This window comes from Thamnophis sirtalis, unplaced genomic scaffold (genome assembly GCF_051295495.1).
Source record: "Thamnophis sirtalis isolate CommonGarterSnake01/CBP01778 unplaced genomic scaffold, rThaSir2_p1.2 scaffold_1, whole genome shotgun sequence".
Lineage (NCBI taxonomy): Eukaryota > Metazoa > Chordata > Lepidosauria > Squamata > Natricidae > Thamnophis > Thamnophis sirtalis.
The window spans coordinates 69,425,312-69,445,733 of NW_028261381.1; the positions used below are offsets into that span (position 1 = coordinate 69,425,312).

A 20,422-nucleotide genomic window follows, 5' to 3' on the forward strand; every position below is an offset into this window, starting at 1 on the left:
CCCACAATGGCCTTTTGAATGTAACCTCTGGCAAATTAGTCTTATGAGGCAGCATAGGGCTATAGGCCTACCATCCGGGAAGCTCCAAACCCTGCAAAGACTGCACCTAATTTCCCCCTCTCCATTTTTGCTTCCCATTCCCCTAAGAAGTCTTCATAAGGGATCTCAGGATCAGCTCTTATACCTTGGGCTGCTATATTATGTGGGAGGGATTCTGTAACTACCCACTTTGCTATAGCATCAGCATATTTATTCCCTTTTGTGATTAAGGAGTTATCCGTTTGGTCAGCTTTGCAGTGGATGATTACTATGGATTTGGGTAATTGGATGGCTTTTAGCAGTTTAGAAACAAGGGTTGTGTGAGCTATTTGGTGGCCAGCTGTTAGGAACCCCCGTTGCTTCCATAAAATTCCCGTAGCATGGCAGACCCTCAATGCATATTTGGAATCAGTATACACATTGGTAGACCGGTTCCTAGAGGCTTCGCAAGCTTTTGTTAAGGCGATGAGCTCTGTCACTGTGTGATGTGCTGGGGGGGGGAGCAGTTCTGCCCAGACAATCTCATAGAGTGAAACTACCACAGCTCCTGCAACCCTTTTTCTGTCATGGATATATGAGGAGCCATCCGTGAAGAGTTCAAAATCTGGATTTTGTAATGGGGTGTCAGTTAAGTCTGGGCACGGTAGTTCTAAGTCCTGTATTAAATGGAGGCTCTCATAGAGACTATCATCTGATCATTCCATGGGCAGCAAGGTAGCCGGGTTTAAAATATTGCACTGTTCAAATGTAATGTGGTTGAAAGTGAATTGTCCAGCCTCGTATTGCGCTAAGCGTTATTGCTTAAAGGGTGTGGGTTTGGGATTTTAAAAGAATGGCAAACACTTCATGGGGCACCCTCAGAGTCAGTGGCTGTCCAAGGACTAGATCTTTGGTTTGTACTATTTCTATGGTAGCCACCACTGCTCTTAAGAAGGGAAGTGTTCCCTTAACCACTGGGTCTAATTTTACCGTATGCCACCAGTTGATGTGCAGGACCGAAGTATTGAGTTAAAACTCCTGATGCAATCCCTAATTTTTCATGGATGAATAGGGTGAATGGTTTATTATAATCGGGGAGACCTAATGCAGGGGTTGATTCCAGGGTTCGTTTGTGGTTGTGTTTTTTTTGAGGTTTTCATCTAAGGATTTGGATTAGGTTATGGGGTTTGGCATGTCCTTTGTGATCAATTGTATTAAGCGTTTAGCCAGTTCTTCAAATGATGGGATCCAAGGATGACAGAATCCCAAGATACCCAGGAGGGCTCTTACTAGTCTTTTTGTATGGGGGGGTTTCATTGCTAAATTGGTTTTCCCCCAGCTTGGAGCCAGTTTTCTCACTCCTGGAGCAATAATATTGCCCAGGTATGTCACTTCCTGTTTCAAGTATTGCAAGTTTGAGGGGGAGGATTTATGTCCCCTCTCTGCCAGAGATCTCAACTGGTGTAGGGTATCAATTTTGCATGCTTGTTCGCTGGTAGATGCTAGGAAGAGATCATCCACATACTGAATTAAAGTTGATTTCTCAGGCAGTGAAATAGACGATTTTCACAGGATCTGTGAAAATAGGGTGGGGGACTCTGTATAACTTTGGGGCAGATGGGTCCATGTGTACTGTTGCTCCTCTCAGGTAAAAGCAAAGAGATACTGTGATGCTCAATCCACCGGGATACTGAAAAAGTGGAGCACAGATCTATGACTGCGAAATGGGTGGCTGAGGCTGGAACTTCCATTATTATTATAGCTGGGTTAGATGATGAGGGCTCAGGGTATCACATGGTAATTAATGACCATCAGGTCATGCACAAATCTGTAGGTGGGATTCCCTTCCTTATCTACTTGGATTTTTTTACTGGAAAGATTGGGGTATTACAAGGAGAGGTGCATTTATATAAGACTCCTTGTTCCAGATATGCTTTAATCAGTTTGCGTATGGGCTCGACGGCCTCCACTTGGATTTTATATTGAGGGATGCAGAGGAGTGCCTCTTTCACTTGGATCATAACAAGGCTGGCCCCTTTTAGAAATCCTACCTCTGTTGAGTCCCAGCCCCATAGTGAGGAGGGCAGGGCTTACAGATCAGCATGAAGTGATGTCTCATAAGTGACCAGCAAAAACGTACTTTTTCCCAGGACATTTAGGGTGAGACCTCCTTTTCCACATTTTATGGTGGCTCCAATTTTACATAGAAAGTCTCTGCCAAGAAGGGAAACTGGGGATTGGGGGCAGAAGGTGAAGGAATGGTTCAATGTGAAGGAACCAAAGTCAACTTTTATTTCTTTAGTAAATTCTACTGGGATCCCCCCCCCTCCCATTATATTGTCTTGAGCTCTTAGCCTCACTGAATCCTTGTGGGGTGGTTTTGTGATTAATGAGGCTGTGGCTTCTAGGCACTCATATTCTTTCCCACCTATGAAAAGTGAAATCATAAGTTCTCCTTCCAGGCCGTTCATTAAGAGAATTGAAAGGTGACTATGAACTCTCTGTCTTCCTTCTCTAGTCATTGGACACGTGGATCAGTTTCCCTTTCTTCTTCCCAATGGGTTCTTTCAGGCTGATTGTGTTCGTTGTGGCGGATTGGATTATTCCATGGCAGGGGAGCTGTGGGTAGCTCCCTACAATAGCTATTCCTTTGCTTGCTATGGCGGAAAGGGCTGTCTCTTTGCTTAAAATGTCTGGGCGGTCCCGAGTGCCGGTAATGGTTAGAGAACTGATTACATTCTTGGCTTGAGTGCCCCACTTCCCTACATTTATAGCAATGGTGGCATTTGTATGAGGAGTTCCCCACTTTTTTGCACCACCAGTATTGCTGCCCATTATCAGAAAACCACTGTCGTGCTGGCCTTGCGTTGTTATGCATGGCAGCAAATATTTGTAGTTCTTGCCTCTCTGTCCTTTTCCTATCTCTCTCTCTTTTCCGCTCTAACTCTTTCCTTTCTTTTTCTTCCTCCTTGACTTTGTTCCTCTGGTCATATACAAAGTTTGTGATGCTACACAACTCCGATATTTCCAACATAGACCAGTTGGACACTATTTTATGGAAAAGTTCTTTAATATCCTGGAAGGATTGGTCAACGAAGGCTGAGGCAAGTATCCTCTGGTCCTTTGGGCAGCCTAAATCTAGGTGGGCATAGGTTGTGGCTGCCTCTGAAAGCCGGACCCAGAAGGCATCCGGGTTCTCTTGATCTCTCTGGGTTATTCTTTGGAATTCCCACTAATTTAGAGATTTTTTCCCAATTTCTTCTAGAGCTTCCATTTGGTTTTCCTTAGCTCTAGTATATGTGATCCAGTGATTATTATCATTATAATCCCAGTCAGGGCAACGTAGTAACCAGGCAACCTGTGCCAGGCCAGCTTGGCCGGGGCAACTATAACTGATCATTTGGCAATTTGTTCAAATAATTTCAACAGTTAATCTTTTGTTAGAAAGACATGCAGTAATTGAGTCATGTCTCCCCAGGATGGTTTATGACTGTCTACTATTACTTTCAGGGTTCAGATCACCTTTTGGGGGTCTGCCCTAAAGGCTGGTGCACCTCTTTTCCAAATTACCAAGTCTGAGGCGGAAAAAGGTATATGTGTTAGGACGTAGTTGAATTGGCCTCTCTGTCTCCCTGATACAGGTTTGCTTATTAAAGTGGACATAATTTTAGCCTCATTTTTATTCTCAGGGTTAGTTAGTGGTGTTTCAGTCATTAAATTTTTAGTTCTAGCTAATTCAGCCCAGCAGTACCAATAGGGTATGTAATTGGGTTTTACTTTTGATCTAAGTGCTTTTAAGGTGTTAAAATCAAAAGTACCATTGTCAGGCCATAATTATTTCCCAGTGTCATCTCTTAGCAAAGCCCATTTGTCACAGTTTCCTTGCTCTCTTTTTACTCATGCCAGCCAAGATAGGCATGTGCCTAGCATCCCAGGCTTCAAAGAAATCTCCAAGGGAAGTTCTTGTCACCCGCGAGCTAACACTTCCCATGACCCTTTAAATGTAAGGCTCACGTTGGCTTAGCTGGGTGACCCACCGTAAGTTTTTTTTGGGGGGGAGAGAGATTCCAGGAAGGACTTCGATTCCCTCAATGAAGTATTCGGCCCCTTTCCTTGTAGGGAATTCTGGCTAAGGTTTTCAGATCCAAAAAGGGGACCTAGAAGGACCTCTGCCCCTCTGCAGTGAGTACTAGCACCTCCTTCTCTCTTTTCTGCACAATTGGCCTTTACCTTTTCTGACACACCAGCATTCCCTTATTCCTTTTATTACCTCCTTTCTTTCATTTTGGCATTCACTCAGTTTCTGTTCCCCTTTAAACAGAAAGTCCCACTTTCAGCAAAAAAAAAACCCTTGCTTTCCAGATTCTGACGGTCACGGCTTGTTGGACATAGTGACAGGTGGGGGATGGTTAGTGGTCATTTGAAGAGGTGAGATCAGGCTATTTTTCAGATGAAATCACACACAGAGAGACTTCTGTTCCCCTTAATTCTATGGATTTTTAGATTTACCGGTAAAGCTGTACTCAACTGCTTTCAAGCAGCTGTTGAGTTCAAGGTTCAAAGACTCCTTTTACTACTTGATGTCTCCTGGGCAGAGTCCATGGATTTTTTACTGGACGAAGATGGTCTGTGCCAACTGGGTTGAATCTCTGGGCCCTGTATTGTGGCTAGGTTAGCTGGGAGTCCCTTTGTAAAGTCACCAATTGTTAAATGGAAAAGGTTTCCTCAAAGGGTTCGGTCTTCCTGGCTGTGAGAGTATCACCGGTGTGATGAAAGAATTTAGGATCGAAGTAAGCTGTGTTGAAAGTAAGTTTTCTTTATTTTTCAGGAAGACAAGACCAACAGTGGCGTGGATAAGCATTTCTGGGTGAGCTGACCCTGATATACAATAAGTGTACATTTTTATACCATTTTCCTCTTTGAAGTCCTTTTGTTTTCTTTGTACTATTGGGTGATTGCTTTTGTGTATGCCCTTGCTAATGGTTCCAATCCTGTCTTGTGTTTTGTTTTCCCTCGGCCCTAAAATAATCCCCATGGGACAGGGATGAGACCTAGTGTCTTCTGGTGTACTTCCTGTTTCACTGTTTTATGATTAAATCTTTGCCCTGAGCTAATCAGTTCTCCATAATCCTGATTAATCTTTGCCCTGAGCTAATCAGTCTTTGTTATCACTCTGACATTTCTTATTTCAAAGGTAACTGCTTCCTGCACATCTTTTGTATTATTTTGTACTCTGCAGCTGTTTCTAATAATTGTCCTGATATCCTGGTAATTATTCTCAGGAGGTTCTTTTAAAATGTATGCCGGGTTTGTTATTTTAGTGACTTCTAGTTTGGTTATGGGCTGTACTGTTTCTTAAGCTTTCTAGCCTGATCTTCCTAGTACAACACTGTCTTGGTGAAGTTCCCCTCCTATAGTATGAAGTATATATTCAGTATTGTTTTTCTTTTTAAAAAATTGGTTTTGTATTTTTTTTAAATTTCCCTTTCATGGGACCCCTTTGAGCTACATAGGCCCCAGAACAATGTACCGACTGCATCCCACTCTCATCAGGACTGCCTCAGTAAGCAACCTGATCTTTGCTTATTCTTTGTGAGCATGTTATTGCATTGCCCTTGTCTCTGTGCATGTCTATCAAGATTCTTAATCATCCAGGTCATGGTTGTTTTAAAGGCATGCTTTTCTAAAAGGCAACTGAAATTTCTTGGGTTTTTCTTTCTTTGAAAACATTCTTTGCTGTCATCTGATTGGTAGCACTCTGAAGGTTGGTCATTTGCTTTCTGAGAGATGGAATTCAGGTGACTCTGTGAACGGAAAAATATAAATCCTTCCATTCCGCACCATTTGGTCAGAACTGAAGAAGCTTTTTGGATGAGAACCTAAACATTTTCAAGGAAAGAACCAAGAAAACCCAGTTGTCTTTTAGAGAAGCAATTTGAGACATTTCCATGGGCATGTTAGTTCAGAAAAACCCTAATGTGCAATATTATATATATAGAGAGAGATGTCTTTATTAAAATGCTGATTTTGCTTAATAGAAAATATTTCAGAAATATTTCATATCTATTCTATGTATAGTTCCTGTCAAACAAGTCAAACTTGTCAAGTGATGCAATACAATGCTGTGTGTGTTTTCTGCTATAATGGTAGCATAGTGTTATAACCCTAGTAGACTTGAAGGGGAGGACAGGGAGAGGGGTAGAGACAGGGACTTTTAGGGATAACATTTCTGGAGCAAGTAATTTTGGTTGTATTGAAGACCAGAGTCAGCAAAACCCCAGACCTGCATCCTTCATCCATTGACAGCCTCTCAAGGACTTCAGCCTCTGAAGTTTAAGCACTCTACCCCAAGCAGTGGCAGGTTTTAAGCAGAGGCTACACATACGTAGTTCCCTTAGCTGTTCATATGATTTAGCCTCCAGACCCCTTATCATCTTTGTCATTCTTCTCTGCATTCTAGGGCAGTAATTCCCAACGTGGGGCCCACGCCTCACAGGGGGACAATTTGATTTTTAATGGGGGCAATTTGAACCTTGTTTAAATCAAGTTAATGGCCTTTTAGGCTTCCTCCGCATGAGTAGAGTTCACTTTTTGAGTAAAGTAAGAATTATTTGTCACAGGGGTGGGGGCATTGGGATTTTAGAGATGCTTAGGTGAGGTATGGTCAAACAAAAGTTGAGAAACCACTGTTCTAGGGGCTCAGCATCTTCTTTGTATTCTGATGCTCAGACTGCATGTGGTATTCTAAATATGGCCTCACTAGTGTAGTATAGAGCGGTACTATCACTTCCCGTGATTGTGATGCAATCCGTCTGTTGATACAGCCTAGGACTATATTAGCTTTTTTTGGTGGGGGGCAGCTGCAACACACTGCTGACCTATACTTAAACAATAATCCAGGACACTTAGATCCCTCTCACAGGTACTACTGTTGAGCCAGATACTGCCTATTCTGTACCTGTGTGTTTGGTTTTTCCTGCCTAAGCACAAAACTTTATTTTTCCCACCACTGAACTGAATTTTTTGGATAGGGGCCAATGCTCAATAAGTCAATATAATTTTAAGATTATTTTCCAAAGTGTTAGTAATTCCCCCTACCTTGATTGGTATGGGCACCTTCAATCCCCTCAGATTCATTTCTTTCATAAGCCATGGTGGCACAGTGATTAGAATGCCAAATTGGAAGTTAACTCTGTCCACAGCCAAGTGTTAAATCCTGACCTGCTCAAGGCTGACTCAGTCTTCCATCCTTCTGAGGTCAGTAAAATGAGGACCCAGATTGTTGAAGACAATATGCTGACCTTTGTAAACCGTTCAGAGTGTGCTGTAAAGCACTACAGAGTAGAATATAAATCTAAGCATTATTGCTATTCTATTCATTGGTTCCAAGGTCACATCTGCCAGTTCCTTCAGTACCGAGATATACCGTCTTATTTTCTTTTGACCCCCCAAATAAGCACTTGGCCTTATTTTTGGGAAGGTCTTATTATTTTTGAGGTGCAGGAGACAGCAAGCATGGTCATCTCATGGCTGCTGCTGTGTTGCAATATTTTTGGGGAGGGCTTATTTTCTGGGGAGGGCTTATTTTAGTGCATGTGCTCAAAAGCCCAATTGTGCTTACAGGGAGGTCTTATTTTCAGGGAAACAGGATAAACCATCTGGTCCCAAAGATCTCAACTTCTCCAAAGTGGGTAGGTGTTCTATTACCAATGCCTTGCTTATTTTGATCTGCATTCCTGTTCTGTGTCCCACTGTGCTGGTTGTGATAGGTTGTACTATTTTCCTTTGCATAAAGACAGCTAGAGAGAAGGAACTCAGCAGTTCTGTTTTCTTCCTACTACTTGTCGCTTTCTTGCCATCTTCTCTGTTTATTTCCCTGACTTTCTTCTTGTTCCTTACATAGTGAAAGAAACTTTTTTGTTATATCTTTTAGCATTTGTTGCAGGTCTTAGTTTATTCTAAGCCTTAGCCTTCCTGACTCCATCCTTGCAGATTAGGACTATTTGCTAGTATTCTTTTCTAGTTACAGTATGTGTCCCTCTTTCCATTTTTTATGCTTGTCCTTTTTGTCCCTGAGTTTTTCATGTTGGTTTCATCTGGAATCTCTTGTTTTTCTTTCTCTGTGGTATTGTTTTTGCTTGGGCCTTTATTATCTCATTTTTAGAGTATCCCTAGAATCCTGGACTGTTGGTCACCTAGGATTTTTATCAATGGATTCTTCCCTATTCTCTCTCTTAGTTTGTCAGGAGTCTGTTTGATCTCACTGCAAAATTTGTTTCCCAGGGTAACTAAAGTCCCCCATTAACTATAGTGGCATATTTCCTGCACTAAACTAACTGATTAGCAAAAAGTTCATCTATTTCCTTTGCTTGCTTGAATGGATGGTCTATAGTACACATGTAATAGCAATGTTGATTATTTTTCCTCTAGTATTCACCCAAATATTATACAAATTCTATAAGTAAAAGGGATTCCTCACTTCTAAAACATCTGTCCGAGTTTGCATATCTCTGGACTGCGGCAAGCATCCAAATAACTTTCTTGCCTGCAGTGCTAGCACATAAAAACATATTTATATTGCAACAGTGACAGATTGTTCAAACTAAGCAGCAATTAAACGGCATTTCCAAACAAGTTTGTAAAACATGTGATAGACGTTTAAACTATGACTTTGGAACACATTTCAAAAATTGTTTTGAAATTCACAGAATAAATTGCTGAAGTAACTTAGAGCATAAACTGTAACTCCACGAGATCAAAGCAATGCAAAGACACAGGAATTTACAGAACTCAACTGTCAAACAAGCAAAAAATTTAATAGATCATGAGAATCTGGAATCTCCACCCAAATCTTTCTGCACGATCCAGTACTGGCAGTTTGAGTGAGGATATCAGGAAGCAATGCAGATGGAAGTATGAAGCTATACTTAATACAGAATCCACTTGAGCGTATCTGAGCACCTCATCCTTCATTTGAATACTTCTGGTGAAAAACTCACCACTTCATATAACAAGCTTTCTATTGACAAAGTCTACACAGCTGGCAAATTTCTTCTTGATAGCTTGTATGAACTTCCTTCCATGTAATTTTAACCTATCAGTTCTGATCCTGGTCTCTGGGGAAATAGGACATGTCCACTCTTCTTCTGTATGATAGCCGTTCAAATACTTGAAGAGGGCTATCATATCTTCTTTAAGCTATCTTTTCTCCAGGCTGAAAATAGATATGCCTTTTACACTTTCCCTGTAAGTGCTTGGTTTCCTGATCCTTCCCTTCTTTGGTAGCCCTTCTCTGCACTTGCTTCAATTCTTGCTGTCCTTTTTAAATCGAGTTAACCAGAACTAGACACAATATTCCTAGCATGATTGTGGAAAAATCATAGGGGGAGATACTTGGCTGTTGTTTAGCTTCAAGGCAGCAAGGTAATTGACAACTATACTACATGGATAATCTCTGTAACACTCATATAAAGTGTGTGCAATAAAATCCAGTACAATCCATCTATTTAACAACAGAAACAATATTTCCCTCGGTGCTCATTTAGTGATATGCTACAATGTGCCTACATATAACTATCCTTAAAGAGTATCTGGAAACTGTAGCTGGTGTGGTACAGAATGTGTGCTAATGAGTTGTTCTGGGTGTCCCAAGGACTGTGTTATAACACCTCTGCTGTATGAACTGCATTGAGTACCAGTTTGCTTTCAGTTCAAGGTGTTGGTTATCATTATTACAGCCATTCATGGCATGGTACTAGTTACCCGAGAAGCTCTTTTACCCAAATTACCTCAACCCATAGCACCTAGTCATGCTGAGAGGGTATTTTATGGCTCCCTTCAGTTAAAGAAATATGAATGATGGGATCTAGGCCTTCTCTGCCATTGCCCCACCCTATGGAACATTTTGCCCCTAGAGATGATATTGGTTCCCATTTTTCTGAGGAAGAGCACAAAGACTTGGCTCTGTCAACTTGCATGAGAATAAAATGTAGCCTACAGCTTTGGGGGTGGTTGGTAGCTATTCTGGCTCAGGAATTCTGGGAGTTGAAGTCAACAGGTCATAAATTTTAGAAGTTTAGTCCTTCTGGAGAACAGTGTTTAATTCAGGCATAGAAATTGACCATAATAAATAAGCAATACCGAAAGATTTGTTTTAATTCTCCTCTTGCACCTCCAAAATGTAACAGCAGATTTGCCCAAAGAATAAACAGCAATTACTTGCACTAATAATTAATAATAAGTCCATCAACATTCATTAGTCTCCTTTCACTAATTTGTCTTATACACTTATAGAAGAGGCAAGTGGATAATTATATTATATTCTTTATCCTTTTAAGTAAAGTACATCCAGGAATGTCAGGGAGTTGTGGCACAAAAGATAATCCTCTTTTCCTCCCCATAGAAAAGCTTGCCTAACTATTATCTAGTACTTGTGAATTACATCCAGGAACTGACTGATTTATTTCGATCAAGGCTCTCAGCCTCTCCTTTGTTTCTTCCTTCTCCAAACTTCTACAGTGCTAAACTATGGCCCAGTTTGAATTTCCCCTACCAGGAGTTTCTATTCCCAGCGCCTGAATTTCTCTTTCCAGGTTCTCTCCTTTCAACTGCTTCCACAAAATAGGCTCTTGTGCTCCATAATGAATAGGCAACTAAGGTAGTGGGTTGCTGTTGTTTTTTGCTAAACACCAAGTTTAGTGAAGTGGCAGTGAAGGCCTTTCCTGGTGTTGCTTTCTGGTCCTGAAGGCTGAAGAATATGTATTTTTGAACAAACTTTCAGGTCCTCAGACAGAAAGGAGAGATGGTAGATACACAAGTTAAAAAGGGAAAGATGAGAATGTTTGGAGCGGTAACACCGGGCTTCAGAATTCAGTTCACAAGGGTAATCTTCTCCAACTGAACCAGGCACTTGCTTTCTTCAATTGCAGAGGTGATGAGGATGTCCCATGAGGGATGGTGTTTGGCTCCTACTGGTGCAAGTAGGCATCCAACCAGAGCTGCCCTGATTCCTTGAGAGAGCTAGAAGAAAGAGTAGAAAAGAGGTGAAGCCAGCTCAGGCACTATGAAGAAGTAGGGTATACACCAATGAACAAATGTGAATGGTAGGATAAGAAACGTAAGGATCATCTAAAATGGAAGAACAGGACTGGAGAGAATTAAATTACAGGGATTAAGACAGTACTATCTGCTGGAGAGAATGACAGGACTTATTTATGTACATAAAGTCATCATGAAATGATAGTTTAGTCCTCAACTTACAACAGCAATTGGGATTAGAATTTCTATCACCAAGCAATAGGGTTGTAAAGCATAACATTATCTAATTCCATCATTTAGCCATGACAATCCTGGCAGTCCTCACTGCCTTCATTAAGTGAAGATTGCAGGTCATTAAGCAAGGATCTCATGTGACTATAACTTGCGATTTCCTGCCAGCTTCCCACAAACGAAGTCAATGGGGAAACTGGTAGGAAATCCAAAATCTCAGGCAACTTGCAAGCAGGCCGGCAACTAGGAAGGTGAGTGCTATGAAGTGCAGCTGGGTGAGTGAGGGGACAGAATAGCATTGTGCAAGCAATTGTGCCTGGGTGGGGGAAGGGATGCTGTTATACCATGCAAGTACAGCCAGGTGAAGGGGGTTGCTACACAATTGGGGCAGGGAATACTTTAGGCAGGAGCGTGCTGTGAAATACATCCCTGAGATCTCATTCTCTGTAGCAGGTTCCTCAGGAAAAAAAGGAATAGAAAAAAGCAACAGAAGCAACTTGCAACCTTCGCCCCTGAGAATGAACACGTGACTGTCAGATGCTGCAACTTCCCCCGCTGTGGCAGGGGAAGTTGCTGCAGTGCTCAGAATTTCAAGAGGCTCACGTGTGTGAATAAACCATTCAGTGAATAAATCATGGCAGTGTTTTCATCACATTTTGAGGCTATTATTTTCAATAGTAAACAGGGAAAGATTTATATGAACTGAAGAGAAACCAGAGTATAAAGCTATACTTTTCAATAGATTTGGTTCACACATTTGTTTGTGACTTGTGGGAACCAAGTAATCATATGAGATTTTTCCGTGTGCTTACATCGATTTGCATGCCATTCACCAGCCAAATACTGTGTTTCCCCAAAAATAAGACAGGGTCTTATTTTCTTTTGCCCCACGAAATATGGCCTTGGGCTTATTATAGGGGGGGGGCTTATTATTTTCCGGGGAAGGTGAGCACCTTTTACCTTTCCAGCTCCATTGTGTTCCTCACCATTGTGTCCACAGAAGCTGCTGGGGAAAAAAAACCTTGCGAGTTCAATCAAACTTCTTGAAGTCGCGAGAAGGGTTTTTTTTACCATGGGCTTCCCTGGACACAATGGCGAGGAATGCAACCGACCTGAAAAGGTAAGAGGCACGCCTCGCGGCCCAACACCACCCACCTCGCCCCAATGGTAAAGGCAGCCTGCCTGGTTGCCTTCCCCACCATTCCTTTAGCAAGGGGTGGCAGGTGGGGGGGGGGAGAAGCGAGGTGCGCCTCTTACCTTTCCAGGTCCTTTGTGCTCCTCACCCTTTCATCCAGTGAATCCCCTTGTAAAAAAAAATCTCATGAGTTCAACTCACAAGGTTTTTTTTATAAGGGGCTTCACTGGATGAAAGGGCGAGGAATGCAACAGAGCTGTCAGTCTCTGCTAGCGCTAGGATGCGCATCTTGCTTCTCTCCCCCCCCCCACCTGCCACTCCTCGCTAAAGGGACTGCGGGGAAGGGAACCAGGCAGGCTACCTTTACCATTGGGGTGAGGTGGGCGGTGTTGGGCCACAAAGTGCACCTCTTACCTTTCCAGGTCCATTGCGTTCCTCGCCCTTTCATCCAGTGAAGCCCCTTGTAAAAAAAAACTTTGCGAGTTGAACTCATGAGGTTTTTTTTACAAGGGGATTCACTGGACAAAAGGGGGAGGAGCACAACAGACCTGGAAAGGTAAGAGGCATGCCTCGCTGCTACCACCACCACCACCACCACCACCACCACCACCACCTGCCACCCCTCGCTAAAGGGGCGGCAGGGAAGGGAACCAGGCAGGCTTCCTTTATCATTGGGGGTGGGGTGGACAGTGTTTTTTTGCACGAGAAAGAACAGGCGGAAGAGGGTGATCGCATTGCTGGCCTGCCGCTGTTTTTGTGGCGGGCTCTTTTTACATGGGAGGGAAGGATGGGGGTGGAAGCACTTTGCTTCACCTGCTGCTGTTTTTGCAGTGGGCCCTCTTTTTGCCCCGCAAGCTGTACCAGTAGGTGGTACAATTGTAATGGTGGGGACCAATTGTGCATGCACTTAAATAGTTGAGGGCAGGCTTATTATGGTGCATGCTCTGAAAAGCCCGATTGGGCTTATTATCAGGGCATGTCTTATTTTCGGGGAAACACGGTACGCACGGAATATCTTAGAACACCTGCATTTTCTTTCTATATGCTACCCCTATCAGTGTAATCTCAGAACTCTAAGATTTCCTCAAAGACAATTGGAGGACCAAAGATAGTGACAGCTCCTGTAATAAGTTCCTGACCTGTGACTGCTTTTATTCCTTCTGACTCAGTCCTATGGCCTAAAAATGCCATCCAGAGAACCTGGACCAGGCCCAGTAATGATACTGGGGGCCAATACCTCCAATAAGGAGAGAAACAGATGAGGATCGAGTATCTCCCCAATGCAGAGACAACACAAAACATGAGTGACAGATGTAGCATTTCAGGATCTCCTTAATCCCTCAGGAACAAGTCAGGCTCCTCCTCAGCCTTCCAAACCTTCAACCCAAGTACCCTCCAGAGCAGGGAAGCAGGGGAGACAACCTCCTGAACAAGTCACATGCACTTCCCACAGCCACATTGCTCAACCTTTCCATGAAGTTTGGCTTTTATCTGCAGAAATCTTTATAGTACATAATTTAAATCATACTGCAGTTCAAGGCAGACAGCTTCCAACAAGCCCTTGATTTGCAAATCCTCGATGACAATTAAATGTCAGGGTTAAAATGGCAAAAGAAGCTTGCCCTATGGGCATTTTGACAGCCTGCTCTACAATGTCAACAGGGCATCTGGAAGCAGTTAACGCAGCCAGCTACTGCTGTGTTACAAAAAAGCAACTCCTCCTAGAAATCCATCCTATGGCAGACTCATCACATCCAAACTATCAGAGTCCTTAAAAACAATTTAGTCTGTGACCTGGCTACTGGAAAGTAACAAATGGTCCTGACTCTGTCATAAAAGCCATAAAAATTTACTGTACGTAGCAGTAAATCTGCAGGCAGGTGCATGCCAGTAAATCTGCCAGCCATGTCAAAAGAGAAGAGCCAAAACACACTTTAAGGGAGGAAATTAAATCTATAAAAATAGAGAACACGTTTTGAGAAATCTGAGAAAAAAACTAGCAGGCATCAGAACAACAATTCTCTCTCTCTCTCTCTCTCTCTCTCTCTCTCACACACACACACACACACACACACACTGGTAGCAATATGGATGTCCAGCACAAACATCTGCCCAATTAACCTGCTTTACTTTCTAAGCCATCTCACACTGTTGTCTGTCATTTGACTCATACAAGAAAAAGCTGCCAGCACACTTCCTCACCAGTAACAGTGAAAGTGACCCTGGCCCTGATTCCCCTGAGAGTTGCATACCAGCAGTAGTCAAAGAATCCACATAACTTCAAGTCAGGCCAAAAGAAACTGTCTTGTAAGCAAAATAAACTCCAGACAAGCAGTATCTTCATAGAAAGGTATTCCCACATCTGCTTCCCAATCTGAGGGGACTTTCCTGCATTAAGAGAACCCGAAGCACAAAAGAAACAGTAGAGCTGATCTTTTCTTTCGCTAGAGGAGCCAAAGGACATTTCTGCTAAAGTGTTATGATCCTTGATTGCCAGATCCACATTTCGCTATCCATGCTGCAATAATTCTTCTAAGTATTGCACTAATTGCATCCAGCTAGGACAAACAGATACTCTGCCACCCCAGGGGACACTTAGCCACTCATCACATTATTAGTGGTTGATAGATTAATAGCATATTCCACCACCACCTGTTCAGCCTACTCTCTCCCTCCCATCCTTTAGTTATAACTGATAATTGGTTTCTGTATTGTTTTATTTTTTTTAATATTGTAAGCCACCCAGAGTCACCTCATAGTGAGATTAGCGGAAAAGTAAGTTAATAAATAAATATGAATAATAAATAGATATAAATAAATAACATATTATATCTAAACATTGGAGGGTATTTACTCTGGCATGATATTATGCCCTCTCCTCAGCTCTCCTTGAAGGCTAATATAGGAAGATTCCTAACCCAGTGCGATCATGCTCCTGTGACTTTGGGCACACTGAAACAATAGGACATGTGCTTTTCCAGTATTACAGAGACATATGTAGCCTTATCTTACCATAATTGCATAAATGCCAGGCCACGCAGGACAATTCAATACCTGTGGCCAACCTGTTTTATGAGTATCATGGCTTACAATTGTGATGAGCAAGCTACATTATGGTCATAAGTCAATATACTTCCTCTTCTTCCTCTTCCTTATGGTTAAATGAATCAAGGTGACATCTGCCTGAGATGATTCTGAATGTTGTTTCATTTCTCTAGATTGAGTTTCAACTTCCTTTGTCTAGATAATAGTTCCTACATATTTCTTTCAACATTATTTTCCTTAGTCTTTCCAAAAATGCATTCTCATCAGTGAAATTGCTTTGCCAAAAAAGTTTTGATGTCTACAGAGATTTTCTATCATCTAGGTTATGGTTGTCACAAAGGTGCTTTTCCAAAAAGCTACTGGACTTTCTTTTTTTTTTTTTTTTGAAAATGTTTCAGTTCTCATCTAAGAAGCTGAGAACTGAAAAAACTCCTTGGATGGGAAGTGAAACATTTTCAAAGAAAAAAACAAGAAATCCAGTTGCCTTTTGGGAAAGCACCTTTGGGACAAAAAAGGTTCAACTTTGTTATAAGAGCCAATGCTTACCATACAACATCTGCAAAGGCTGTGAATAAAGGCTTAGATTGATACTGAACGCCATGCTTTTCACAAATGGACTTCACCAAGGGGGTCACCTTCCAGTAATTATGTCGAGGCATGGTGGGAAAAAGGCTACATGAAAGAAGAGAGAGAGAGAGACCTGTAAGACGTCATGCAGTCTATGGCTCCTCTTTTTGTAACAATGAGATAAGCATACCTTCAAACCCAACAACCTCTTCCCAATGGTGCTGAACAGAAAGGTTTAGAAGAAGCACCTAAGCAGAATTCTGGCACCTCTTGCCTAGCTTGATTGAGTTCTTAAGCAAAACAGGCAGAGATATATCTAAGATTGATTGCAAACTGGGTTTTCCTTCTGTGGCTATGTCTTGCCATTTTTTCCCTTTAACCATCTTCACAAATTATTGTAATGGGTCCTGTCAGGGTTCAGTGGCTGAAAGATTGAACTATCTGAACGGGAGGCCTGGAATGAGGAGACTATAACAAGTATCTATCATTGACACTAAAAGGGTTAGAGGAAATCCAAGTCTCCTCTCCAAAAAGGGTGGAATGCAAGAGTGTGTAAAATATTCAAAATCTAAACGGTTATAAAGTATGAGAGTTGATCTGCATGAACAATTTGCTATAGTGCAGAAAGGTCCAGGACTATTTCCTCTCAATGAGGATTAAATAAATATCTGTCATAACTCCTGTTCCCTGCAATAGGGAAAAAATGTGATTTCTAACCACCACGTTCATCTCTTTTGGAGCCTGGTAAGTCTGTAGGTCAACTGACTGAGTTGTGTACAGCTTTTATAGGCCAGTCATTCATACTACTTCAAAACACTGAGAAGAACAACAGGAGAAGGTGCTGCATGTGAGGAAAGACCATATTAACAGAAGGCCTACCTGGCCAGAGAGGAGAGGGGCAGAAGGAAAGTATCACCTCATTGAAGTATTCAGTTTTGTTGAGAGTAAATTGGTTACGATTTTAGATTGGGATATGAGGAGGAGTGAAAGAGGGGGGAGTGGCAGTTTGATTTTCTCAGGGAAAAATAAGGATGAACATTTGGAGAATAAGCAGGCAAAGGGAGAAGGGATTTAAGGGCTAAAGAACAAAGAACAGGCTTTGTAGGAGAAAGTAGGAGGATTCAGATTAAGTTATCAGGAAAGTGGGTAGAGGAAATTTGTTCTAGATAAAGCAACAATGAAAGATGTGAAATGCAACTTGACATTCCTTGGGATGTGTCTGATGAATTATTAGAACATAGAATAATAGGGTTTGAAGGAACCTGGGAAATCTTACTGAAGATTTTTATTGTGCATAATACTTATGTTCTTCTTCATTCAGGATCATATATGAAACTTCAGAAAAGCTAATATGTGAAATTTCAGAAGACAAATATGGTGAGAACAACAGTGAAAGAGGTAGCAAACACAATTGTCAAGCAATATCCCCCTTATTTTCTAGTTTATTTGAAACTGAGATACCACCCCTCCCCAAATTTCCATTTCCCCTAAGACAAATGTACTTACTGATGCTCAATTTGGAAGTTGAGGTGGCCTGTAAACCAGTCGTTGAATAAGGACTGGTTTACATTGCATGTTGCCTGAAGCTGAAAAGGGAAGAAAGAGAGGAATAAGCCAACTCTAAGAATGTATTGATTTTGTTTCTTGCTGGACATTTCCTGCAGCTCTTTCAATCTGTTCTCTAAACAAGAAGATAATTTTGTACTTTGGATCAATATCTAGATAGTGTGATAACTCCATATAAGCAGAAAGGTGTTGCAATGACCACAAATTTAATACTTGTCTCCACTTTCTAGAACCCTGATTTTATTTGTGCCACATAAGGGTTGGTCTCTGAATCAGAGCTAGGCTTAGGTTCTACTTTTCTGGATGGAATAAATTGATATCCTTAGAAATCATTGACCTGCAAACAAGGTGTAATAGCATGGTTCACTTTATAAATATTCTGCTTATAATGGACTCTTAATTTGGCCCTGAATTGCACCCACAAGGAAAAGGCAGGTTGAACAATTTACACCCATGGTTGCTATCAAGACTATTACAAAACAAATATGCTTTTTCACTTCTGCTCTGAACTGCAGAAAATCAAAATGACTTCCAGGTTATGTCTGCAATGACTTTGATCATCCTAGCACTGGCCAAAAAAAAAAATCCAAACGTATGGCTTATTCCTTAAATGGTAAACTGTATTTCCAAATAAGAAACTGTATTTCTTTTTTTTTTAATGAGAGTTTTGGAAAAAAAAACGTTTACAAATATTTACTTCCCTCCCCCCACCCTCCCCCCCCCAAACCCCACCCCAACCTTTCCTCCCACCCTCCGACTTTCCAGAACCAATACAGGGTATAAATCTTTAACAAAAACATTCTAAAATAAACTTTAAAAAAAGTTAATATCGTCTTTCATTTGAGCTTTAACTCCTCCTTGCTGGGCTAGCTCTAAACAAATTATATCATTCCTTGTTTCTTTAATCATAAGCTATCTGAAATTTTTTAGCCCCATATTTATTTTGAGTATAGTCAATCCATCTTCTCCACTCCAGTTTATATCTCTCGTTTGAATGGTCCTTGAGATATGCAGATATTTTAGCCATCTCAGCTAGGTTTGTTACTTTCAATATCCATTCTTGAATATTAGGCAAGTCTTCCTTCTTCCAGTATTGCGCCACCAGCAGTCTAGCTGCGGTTATTAAATGCAAAATCAGGTTAATCTCTACAACTGTAGAATCAGTAATTATACCTAACAAAAATAACTGAGGGGTAAACTTTATTCTTTTTTTAAGAACATTTTGCATAATCCACCATATTTTTATCCAAAATGCTTTAACCTTTTTACAAGTCCACCATATATGAAAGTAAGTAGCATCAACACAATCACATCTCCAGCATTTAGGTTGTAAATTTAGATACATAGAGGCCAGTTTTTTAGGATCTAGATGCCATCTATAAAACATCTTATAAAAGTTTTCTCTCAAATTTTGGGCTTGTGTAAACTTTACATTTCTTAATACAGCCTCTGTGATCTCAGAGAGTAGCAGAAAATCTCAGGTAGATCTCAACCCCAAAAACTCTTCAAGGATCTGCAGGTACCTAACTAGTCTTGTGCAATATTTTAATCCCAGGACAGATCTTGATCTGCATGCCCAAATACTTGTGGCCGAGAGGGGAATTTTAAGTGGCAAAATCTATTTCATCATATATCTAAAGACTATCAAAGCTTGAGATCAGATAGTTCATGCCTCACACCAGTCTTCTTCCTCAGAAGGAAAAATTCATTTTTCTCTTTTGCCTTCCTCCACTCCATCTATTATATTGCATTTATATATGAATAAGATATGTCACTTGAAATAAGGGTTGGGGAGGATGTGCATCTCACCTGCATTGAAACCCAGTCCATGTTCTTATCATAATCAATGGCCATTGGGATGTGGTTCATTTGTGTCACCCAGACAAACCAGTGACTTTCTATGATTCTACGCAGCAAAAATAAAAGCAGATTACAATTTTGCAACCTACCCAAAAGTACAAATAAAGCAGTTTGGAAGTAACAGAGAAACACCAGAAGAGGAGAAGAATTAGGGAGAAATGCAACTAGAAGAAAATTAAACAAAAGCAAACTAACCAGATGCATATTTCTAGCAACGAAAAGCTACTGAAGAATTCATGATCATTACTATCTGGAATAACCGTAGTATACTAAGAACCTCTACTATTATTAATAATAATTATAACAATATTTTTATTAGCAACTAACAATAACCCTAACAATAATTTCCCATCTTTATTTTGTACAACTCAAAATGATGTATGTGGTGTTTCTCTTCTTATTTTTCCAACAATATGAACCCTGAAAGGTGAGTTGGGTTGAGAGAAAGTGATTGGCCCAAAGTCACCCCATTGGCTTTCATGCCTCAGGAATTCTGGAACTCACAGTCTCTAGCTCAGCTCCTTAATCATTACACCAAATTGGTTCTCTATTTGAGACAAGTTTTGGAGCTGTAGATTTCTCTGTGAATTAGAGCAGATTAATCTCATATTCTCATGGAGGAAATTGATGTTGTCACAAGAGTCAAAAACCATTTGATGGCACATAATCCAGGGGTAGGTTCCTGCCAGTTCTAACCTCTTATATAGAGGAGGTTCCACAAATCTACAGAGCCATTTAGAACTGGTTCCAGCTCCTTCCCCCGCCCGTCCGCACCACGCTTGCCCCACCTGCCAATCACTGATTGGCTGGCTCACCAATCACCCCGTCCACCTCTAAGAGTCCTATCTAAACCTTAAAGTCTTAAAGCTGTCAAGTTTGAACACCCCTGGGGGTTTTTTTCTAAAGGGTTAGGGGTGCAAGGGTCTTGTAATTTGACAGCTTTAAGACTTGCACACTTCAATG

At 41.3% G+C, this 20,422-nt stretch overlaps 1 protein-coding gene across 1 annotated transcript in view; it reads right to left on the reverse strand.

Annotated features, from left to right (window-relative positions):
• Positions 1-10,155: 10,155 nt before the first annotated feature.
• Positions 10,156-20,422, reverse strand: part of LOC106538435 (acyl-CoA (8-3)-desaturase) — a 30,680-nt gene continuing 20,413 nt past the window's right edge. Inside the window, exons 9-12 of the mRNA XM_014052923.2 lie at positions 19,409-19,505; positions 17,540-17,619; positions 16,013-16,138; positions 10,156-11,037 (exon numbers count right to left, since the gene is read on the reverse strand). Coding sequence (XP_013908398.2) covers positions 10,986-11,037; positions 16,013-16,138; positions 17,540-17,619; positions 19,409-19,505 — 355 coding nt within the window. The 3' untranslated portion in view covers positions 10,156-10,985. The remainder of the gene's footprint in view (positions 11,038-16,012; positions 16,139-17,539; positions 17,620-19,408; positions 19,506-20,422) is intronic.